Source organism: Megascapheus bottae, chromosome 16 (assembly GCF_031878675.1).
Source record: "Megascapheus bottae isolate mThoBot1 chromosome 16, mThoBot2.hap1, whole genome shotgun sequence".
NCBI classification, from domain to species: Eukaryota; Metazoa; Chordata; class Mammalia; order Rodentia; family Geomyidae; genus Megascapheus; species Megascapheus bottae.
In genome coordinates, this window is record NC_143524.1 from 12,415,667 (window position 1) to 12,425,302 (window position 9,636).

At 48.8% G+C, this 9,636-nt stretch overlaps 1 protein-coding gene across 1 annotated transcript; it reads left to right on the top strand.

Moving 5' to 3' along the window:
- The first annotated feature begins 82 nt into the window (after positions 1-82).
- Acp2 (acid phosphatase 2, lysosomal) lies at positions 83-9,566 on the top strand. The gene is made up of 11 exons (XM_090347789.1): positions 83-226; positions 767-862; positions 2,603-2,689; positions 4,976-5,128; positions 5,220-5,318; positions 5,398-5,487; positions 5,925-6,057; positions 6,831-6,913; positions 7,033-7,139; positions 7,252-7,427; positions 8,667-9,566. Exons 1-11 carry the CDS (start codon positions 113-115, stop codon positions 8,798-8,800), a joined length of 1,272 nt encoding a protein of 423 aa, XP_090203915.1. The 5' UTR covers positions 83-112; the 3' UTR covers positions 8,801-9,566.
- Positions 9,567-9,636: the final 70 nt, after the last annotated feature.

Consider the following 9,636-nt stretch of genomic DNA (forward strand, 5'->3'; position numbering starts at 1 on the left):
AGCAAGATGGCGGCGAGCGCACTTCCGGTGCGTCTTACAATTGCGTCCGGGCGGCTGCAGCGAGCGCCTCTCCGGGTGTTCCGCGCTCTTGGCTGCACAGAGCCCAGCAGTGATGGCGGGCAGGCAGTCTGGTTGGAGCCGGGCGGCTGTTTTCCAGCTCCTTCTTGGCGTAAACCTGATGGTGACACCATCCACCCAGAGCCGGAGTCTGCGCTTCGTTACCTTGGTAATGGGCCTCAGAGTCGCCAAATGGTTCAGCAGAGCTAGTAGGGCAGAGGCCTGCAGGTGGAGGGGGGGGGGACAGGGTTTGGGCTGGAGGTAGAGGAAGAGCTGATTTGAGGAGATAGTCTGCTTGGGGGATGTTCGAGGCAGGCCTGGGGCATTTAGAGGCGCGGGCAGAGCATCTCAGGAGGGACTTCTTTATTAAGGGTAAGTGATATGAGCCTGCCCTAGCATGGGGATGTAGTTAAAAGATTAAGAGTCTGAACCACAAAGATGACTTCGATGATTTCCCCCAACACCACCAAATGCATTCCGTCACTACACTTTTTCCTTCCCAACCTGTGCTTTTGGCTTTGCTTGTAGCCTCTGATTACATTGCTTAGCAAGTTAGAATCCTTCAGAAGTGGAGTCCTTTGCAGTGGATAGTGGGCAGCTTCCAAGAGGGATTAAGGTTTCCTTCTCCCAACATAGGTCAGTGGTGGGCCGAGGGACCCCCATCAAAGACACTCTTATGACTTGCAAGCTAACCATTTTCTTTCTTCAGCTGTACCGACATGGAGATCGCTCACCAGTGAAGACATATCCCAAGGACCCCTATCAAGAAGAAGAATGGCCCCAGGGGTTTGGCCAACTAACCAAGGTGGGTCAGAAGATAGCCTACCCTCAGGATAAGCTATAGAATGAGTGGCCTCTGGAGCAGTCTGTAGACTCCCTAAACTGCCCAATCACATATGAGTGCTGTTTACTTGAAGTGTTGGGAATCAAACACAGGGCCTCATGCACGCTCTGTTACTGAGCTACATCCCAGCAATAGCCAGATTTTTTTTTCAATATTAGAATTAGAACTTAGGGCCTTGTGCTTGCTACCACTTAAGCCATTCCTCCAGCCTTTTTTGCTTTATTGTTTCAAATAGGATCTTGCTTTTAGGTCAGGTCTGGCCTGGGCTATAATCCTATTTAAGTGCTTCTTTTATGACAAATGCATCACAGAGTGGAGTGGTGCAGTGACTAACGCCTGTAATCCTAGCTACTCAGGAGACTGAGATCTGAAGATCAAGGTTCAAAGCCAGTCCAAGCACAAAAGGACCTAAAACTCTTATCTCCAATTAACCTCTAAAAAATGAAAAGTGGGGCTTGGCTCTAGGGTTGGGCTGTAGCCCTACCCTTGAGCTGAAGAGGTCAGGGACAATGCCCAGGCCCAGGGGTAGGGCAGTAGCCTTGAGCTGAAGACCTCAAAGCCAGCCCCAGGCTGAGTTTAAGCCCTATGACCCACACAAAAAAAAAAAAAAAAAAAAAAAAAAAAAAGCATCAGGGTGCTTATCTTTTCATTGGCCGAGATTCAGATTCTGGAACTTTTTGCCTAGGCTAGCCTTAAACTGTAGATCTCCTGAGCAGCTAGGATTACAGCATGAGCCACCATTCAAGATATCTTTGTGTGTGTGTGTGTATGCACTTGTGTGCATGTGTGTATACCAGTATCAGGGCTTGAACTCAGGGTCTCATACTCTTACTCAGCTTTTGGGCTCACAGCTGATACTCTGCAACTTGGGCCACACTTGCAATATAGTGTTTTGCTGGTTAATTGGAGATGGAGTCTCACAGGATTTTCTGCCCAGGCTAGCTTTGAACCCTGATAGTCTAGGTCTCAGCCTCTTGAGTAGGTAGGATTACAGGAATGAGCCATGGGCACCTGGCATGACCAGATGTCTTAACTACATTATTCTGTGACTAGGACAATGGTACGCACAACTAGCTATTTACCAAAACTTATGGGATCCAATTAACCCACTCCCTCTTCCAGCCACGGGTAAGCTTAAATAATAATGCCTAAGCCTTATGGAGCTTGTGAGCTTTGGATTTTCCTTTGGATTTTTTTTTAATTTAAATTTTATTTTTATTTTTATTTTTTTGCCAGTCCTGGGGCTTGAGCTCAGGGCCTGAGCACTGTCCTTGGACTTTCTCAAGGCTAGAGCTCTACCACTTGAGCCTCAGCACCACTTCCGGCTTTTTTCTATGTATGTGGTACCGAGGAATTGAACCCGGGTCTTCATGCATGCTAGGCAAGCACTTTAACCACTAGGCCAAACTCCCGGCCCCTTTAAATTTTATTTTTATTTTTGGCGATCATGGGGCTTGAACTCAGGGCCTGAGCTCTGTCCCTGAGCTCTTTTGCTTAAGGCTAGAGCTCTACCACTTTGAACCACTGCACCACTTCTGGTTTTCTAGTGGTTAATTGGAGATAAGAGTCTCCCAGACTTTTCTGCCCAGGTTGCTTTGAACTGTGATCCTCAGAGGTCAGCCTTGTGAATAGCTAGGATTACAGGCGTGACCACTGGTGCCCAGCCCTTCGGATTCTTTTAACCCTTGTGTTTGCCCACAGGAGGGGATGCTACAGCACTGGGAGCTGGGCCAGGCTCTTCGGCAACGCTACAATGGCTTTCTGAACACTTCTTACCACCGACAAGAGGTAAGGCTAAGAGCTAGAGAGGCAAGAATAGGATCTTCTGTCCTAATTCTCTGCCTTCAAGGAAGGTAAGGGTAAGGCTGCTTGTTCTGGCCTCCCTACTTCATTTCTTGGTCACAGGAGAAAAACCTCAAATAGTTGCCGAGAGTATAGGCCTGGAGACTGAGTTTCTACTGTTTGACTGGATGGAGTCAAACTGTACAAGGCTCTACACTGCTTTGTCCTGAACAAAGTAGTTTCTGACTCTGAGATAGCAGACTTTCCATCAAAATATTAAGTACTTACTAGGTGTCAAGTACTAGCATTTCACATAGAACAATGGGCCACACAGGTCTGATCTCTGTCAGCATGGAGCTTAGTGCAACTTGGAGTGCTGGAGGCTATCTAGTTAGACTAGATAGGTCCAAGATAAAATGGAGTAGTGAAGACTGGCACTTGAGATCCTCTCCTCAACCTCAGGGACAGAGGTAGCTGCTCCTATGGTTACTGCCATAGGAGTCTCAGCCACAGCTCTCCGGAGTCTCTGCTTGTTATTTTTCCCTTGAGGCCCCCCTCCATCCTAAGCTTGCCCCTCCCCAGTTTCTTCTTCCCTCTCACAGCCTCTCTCCCATATCTAAGCCAGTTTTTAAAGAGGACCTTGGCTGGGCAGCAGTGGCAGCGGCTCTGTAGCTCACGCCTGTCATCCTAGCTACTCAGGAGGCTGAGATCTGAGGATCAAGGTTCAAAGCCAGCCCCGGCACAAAAAGACCTGAGACCCTGAGACTCTTATCTCCAATTAACCTCTAGAAAACGGGAAATGGGGCTTGGCTCAAGGGTAGGGTGGTAGCTTTGAGCTGAAGAGCTCAGGGACAGCGCCCAGGCCGAGTTCAAGCCCCATGACCCACAAAAAAAAAAAAGGACCTTGGTCTTGGTCTTGGTCTTACTATGTGAAATGAGGAAACAGGTGCTCTTTGTGTGTGTGTGTGTGTGTGTGTGTGTGTGTGTGTGTGTGTGTGTGTGTGTGTAGTACTGGAGCTTGAACTTAGGGCTATCCCTGAGTGTTGTGTTTGAGGCTAGTGTTCTAGCACTCAAGTTATAGTTAGTGGTTAATTGGAGGTAAGAATCTCATAGACTTTCTTACTTAGGCTTGGAACCTGGTTATAGTTGCTATTATAAAACCACATAGGGGCCAGGAGTGTCGTCTAGTGGTGGAGTGTCTTCCTAGCATGCACAAAGCCCTGGGTTCAATTCCTCGGTACCACATACACAGAAAAAGCCAGAAATGTTGCTGTAGCTTAAGTGGTAGAGTGCTAGAGAAAGCCAAAGGTCAGGCCCAGGTCCTCAGGTCAAGCCCAGGAGCAAACAAAAGAATAAAACACCTGACCTAGTGGCTCACACCTGCAATCCTGGCTTCTCAAGGAGGCTAAGACCTGAGGATCTCAGCTCAAAGCCAGACTGAGTAAGAAAGTCTTTGAGTCTCTTCCTCCCCTCCATTCTGGGGCTTGACCTCAGGGCCTGGGCACTGTCCTTAGGCTTTCTCAAGGCTAGAGTTCTACCACATGAGCCACAGTACCACTTCCAGCTTTTTCTGTGTATGTGGTACTGAGGAATTGAACCCAGGGCTTTGTGCATGCTAGGCAAGCACTGTATCACTAGACCATGCCCCTGGCCCGTCTATGAGACTCTTATCACCGTGGAACTGTGGCTCAAAGTGGTAGAGTGCTAGCCTACCAATGGGCTCAGTACCCAGGCCCTGATTTTAAGCCCCATGACACAAAATGAAACAAAACCCCACATGAGCCACGGACCAGCTTGTCTACCGAGAACGTTTTTTTTCATTTGGTACTTGGATTTGAACTCAGTCCTGGGCATTTTGTCAAGACTAGCACTCTACTATTTAAGCCATAGTTACCACTTCTGACCTTTCGGTGGTTAATTTGAGATAAGTGTCTGATGGACTTTCCTGCCTACGCTGGTTTAGAACCATGATGCTCAGATCTTAGCTTCTTGAGTAGCTAGGATTACAGGTGGGAGCTACCAGTGGCTGGCTCCTCCTAAGCACTATTGACTAGGAGGGAAGGGATATATGAACTGGAGCCATCCACAGGCTGAATTCTTTACACAGTAATGACAGCCCCCAGATGAATGTCTGAGCCCCTGAGAGATAATGAAAGCCAGAAGTGGGGGAAATGCATGGGGGGTTAGAGTGTTCTGGGTAAGCATCAAGAACAGGTTCTTCCTGGGGCCCCAGAAAGGGGCCAAAGTGCATGTATACACACACAGGTAATACCCACATTGCTATCTCTGCAGGTTTATGTGCGAAGCACAGACTTTGATCGAACCCTCATGAGTGCTGAGGCCAATTTGGCTGGACTCTTCCCTCCCGATGGGATGCAGCGCTTCAACCCTAACATCTCCTGGCAGCCTATCCCTGTCCACACTGTGCCTGTCACTGAGGATAGGGTAAGGCTGGTCGGCCCTTCCCTGGAGATAGTGAGGGGACGGCTGCTGATCCCAGATTCCTCTATGTTTGTTTCCCTTCTTTCATTTACAGTTGCTGAAGTTCCCACTGGGCCCATGTCCCCGCTACGAGCAGCTGCAGAATGAGACTCGGCAGACACCGGAGTATCAGAACAAGAGTCTTCAGAATCTGGTGAGTGGTGGCCGAAGCTGGGGTTCATCGGGTTGCTCTTTCTGCTGGCTAGAGCTCATCTCCTAATCCATTTCCATAGCAATTTCTGGACATGGTGGCCAATGAGACGGGGTTAACAGACCTGACACTGGAGACCATCTGGAATGTTTATGACACACTCTTCTGTGAGGTGAGCCCACCAAGGGACTCAGTAGAATTGTTTTTCTCTTCCCCTCAGCAGGCCCAGGTCACAAGGTCAGAGAACATAAGCCATTCCCACTGGGGAGGTTCAACAAACCACGGCTTGAGAAATCTGGGGACTTCCCTGCTGGGTGAAAAGAACCTCCGAGTGGGAAATGGTTTACTAATTGTCAGCGATTTGTTCTCTTCTCCATACATAGCTCTCAGAGTATGAGACCCTGTTCTGCTGAGTCTCCCGCTTTGTGTCTTAGCTTCCTTTCTTATGCCCTTCCATCCACTATGTCTGCTCTTCCAGTCCCTCTCCCTCACCTCTGCTCTCCTCTCCTTCCATCATACACACAGGCACTTCCCTTCTGGGAAGACAGCTACCCCCAGAGAGGCTTTGGCCTAGGCCTGGGGAGCTAACTGACCTGCTGCAATATACAGCAAACCCATGGATTGGTCCTGCCTGCCTGGGCCTCACCACAAACCATGCAGCGTCTGAGCCAGCTCAAGGACTTCAGTTTCTCCTTCCTCTTCGGGATCCACAAGCAAATAGAGAAGGCACGGCTTCAGGGGGGTGAGTGACAAGAAGAGCATGGCACTCCCCTCCTCAGAACCCTCCAACATTGAAAAAATTGTTATGAGGGGGGTAGGGTGGGTGTTCTTATACATGTCTCTCCCCAAAGTAGTCTGTGTTCTTTCAAAACCAGATCGCCTTCTTGACATTCCCTTTAGTCTCCCCAAAAAAGTCCCACGTGTATTTGGGACACGTGTATCCCTGTGTGTGCATAAGCAGGCGTGCACAATTCTTTTCTGTTATTACTAAACATCACCCACGTCTGAAGATAGCTCTTTCCCCGCCCCTAACTTCAAGCCTTCCTCCAGAGACCTCCCGGGGCTCTTTGAAGAGAAAGCTAAGGATCAAACATGTGCCACTTTTGTCATTTGAATGCCCAAGAACATGCCATCTCTCATACCTTTAACATCTCAGTCATTTTCAGAGCCTGTATGTGGCAGTTACCCTGGCATGGAACCTCTATCTTGGGTGTAGTGAAGCAGGTTAAAGTTTACCTTTTGTTCCATGATCGGGTAATCAGACGTGGGTGGGGTTTCATTATAAATAAGCAGGCTCCAGTCTGTTTAAATACAGTGACCTTGCTTTATCTTTCCTCTGTGCATCTCAGTTGAGAGCAGAAAGTAAGGTAGGGTTCCAGCATAGTTCCCAGGAATCAAGAGTTCTCTGGGTTCACAATCACACCCAGGACTAGCCAATAGTGAGAGCAGCAGATCATACAGCATCACCGAAGATAGTGATAGCTACATACAGACACTGGGATTTTCCTTCTTCAGGAGTCTTGCTGGCTCAGATACGGAAAAACCTGACTCTAATGGCCACCACCTCCCAACTCCCTAAGCTGCTGGTTTACTCTGCGGTAAGCTCCTAAACTCTGTACTCTAGTCTCCAGCCAGGAGCTGGGTTTCTTTCTCTGTTCAGTTCCTGGGGGTCGGGGGTAAGTGAGCAATGCTGATGGGCAGGGCCTCTCCCTTGCAGCATGACACTACCCTGGTTGCTCTGCAAATGGCACTGGATGTCTACAATGGTAAACAGGCTCCCTATGCTTCCTGCCACATATTTGAACTGCACCAGGAAGATGATGGGTAAGCTACCAGAGTGTCCTGTGGAGGGGTTTTTGCATGTGACTAAGAACAGCCCAGGGACTCAGTTATGGGCCTGGTGAGCAGTCCCATCTTGCCTCCTATCAACTCCCAGGAATTTCTCTGTGGAGATGTACTTTCGGAATGAAAGCAACAAGGCTCCCTGGCCACTGACCCTACCTGGGTGCCCTCACCGCTGCCCACTGCAGGACTTCCTTCGCCTCACAGAGCCTGTTGTACCCAAGGATTGGCAGCAGGAGTGCCAGCTGGCCAGTGATTCTGCAGACACAGGTGAGCTGCCACCTGACTCTGTGCTGGTCATGGCCCAGATCAGTGCCCAGTTCACATCCCCTAATCTTGAGGGAGCTGTCCCACTTCCAGCCATCTTACTGCACTTACCTGGACGGCTCCCCCTTCTACCTTGAGATCATTTTTACAACAACAAAATCTACTTGCTTTGCTTCTTCTGGTTATTCGCTTAACTTACCGACAGCTTCCCTACTGGTTCTCCCTCCACTAAACAATGGGTGACCCAAGGCCTTGTCTCCAGCCTGAGGTGATCTCATCCAGCTCATGGCTTCCATACAGTGATCCATTTCCATCTTTGTGTCTCACAGACTCATGACCTCTTCTCTGAGCAAGACTCATATGCCAAGTGATGACTTAAGGCCTCTACATGGGTGTCCAATGAGCATCTTAAGTTGATGCATTTAAAACCAAATGCTTTTTCCCCCACACATGCTTGCTCATCCTCCAGGCTTCCCCATTTTAGGCACCTACTCACATAGCACGACCCTAGGCATTTGCTACTCATACCTCACATCAGACCACTGGCAGATCCTCTCGGCTCAACCTTTCAGGCATCATGAACTCCATGAACCATGTCTCTCCAGCTCAATTTACTCTCATCTCTTGCCTGAACTGCTGAAAAGCCTCTTAATAACCTCTCTGGCTTTTGCTCTTTTTCCCTACAAGTCTCAATATAGCAGTTGATTTCTTAAAAAAAACACAAATTGGCTCCTATCACTACTACCCTTAAAGACATTTCCCATCACATAAAGGATGAAATGTTATTTTTCTACCATGATTTCCCAGGTCCTATTTGTCCTGGTCTTCTGCCCATTTCCTACTTCCCTCTAGCATAAGCTAAAAAAAAAAGAAAAGAAAAAAAGTAATTTGACTCAGTGACACTTGCTTATCTCAGAACATGTTCATTCCTATCAGAGCCTTTTGTCCTTGCTTCCTGACTCCTCCACTGCGGGACCCTGTGTGTATCTTACCCATTGACTCCAGGTTCTGTTCTCACCTCTTCTATGATGCCTTCATTGAGTTACCTACCTTGCTTGTTATGGCATCCATCACTAACCTGTCCTTCCTGTCATGTGTCTATTACATCTCCTTTCCTAGAATGTAAACTTGACCACTTTGTATATCCTCTGAATGTCAGAACAGTACCTGGCATATGGCAGGTGTTCAGTATTTGCTGGGTGAATGCTAACATTACCTTTCTCTTCCCCTCCCCCTGCCCAGAGGTGATCGTGGCCTTGGCTGTCTGTGGCTCCATCCTCTTCCTTCTCATAGTGCTGCTCCTCACTGTCCTCTTCCGGATGCAGGCCCAGCCTCCCGGCTACCACCACGTCGCAGACAGGGAAGACCATGCCTGACAACCACTCAGCCCCCTTCCCTCCGCCTCCTAGGGGAGGTGGGCTGGGCCCTTCCTCCTGACTGTTGCTGCTCCCCAGCCCATGGACAGGAGAACCTGGGTTGAGCTTCCCTGACTGAGTGGAGCTTGGCCATGGCACCTATCATTCAGCATTCCCATGCCTGATGTTTATCAAGTACTGTGTTGGATACTGGCTTTCTCTAAACAGGATTGCCTCTTCCATACTCCTTAAGGACCTGAGACGTGGACAAGTGTTCCTGTTTCACTCAGGACCTGAAGAAGCTTGTGTGTGATCTGCCTTGCTCTTCCACCAACCCTCTTCTCTCTCTTCCAGCCTAGAGTCTTTGGCAAAGGACTCAGAGGACTGTCTTGCCACTCAGTGCTTACTAAGAGGGATAGATTGCACACCACTGGGGGTACAATATTGTCTACTAAAGGCCCAGATCACCCAATAACCAGCCAGCCAAGTTTACCATTGTTTGGCTGATGCCACCATTACTGTCGGTACTATTGGTGCTCAGGTACTGTTGTCATCCCTTGCTTGAGCAGGTAGCTTGGGCAAGTTGGAAAGATGTTTATATTGTATTGGGGAGGGAGTTGGGGGTAAAGGGAAGGAGTGAATCATGTAGAATCCTATGATAGTCTCCCTCAGCTGGGCTGGACTCTTGAGGGACATGAGGTTAACGGAGATGGAGAACGGACAACTCCTGACTATGGCCCAGAGTAAGGCTGAGGCAGCTCTGAGAATGAAGTTTTGGACTATTAGTGCTGCTGGTTCTGTGCCTTTTCTTCATTTCTGAGACCCAAGGAGCCCTTCTGACTGGGTCAGTGACCGAT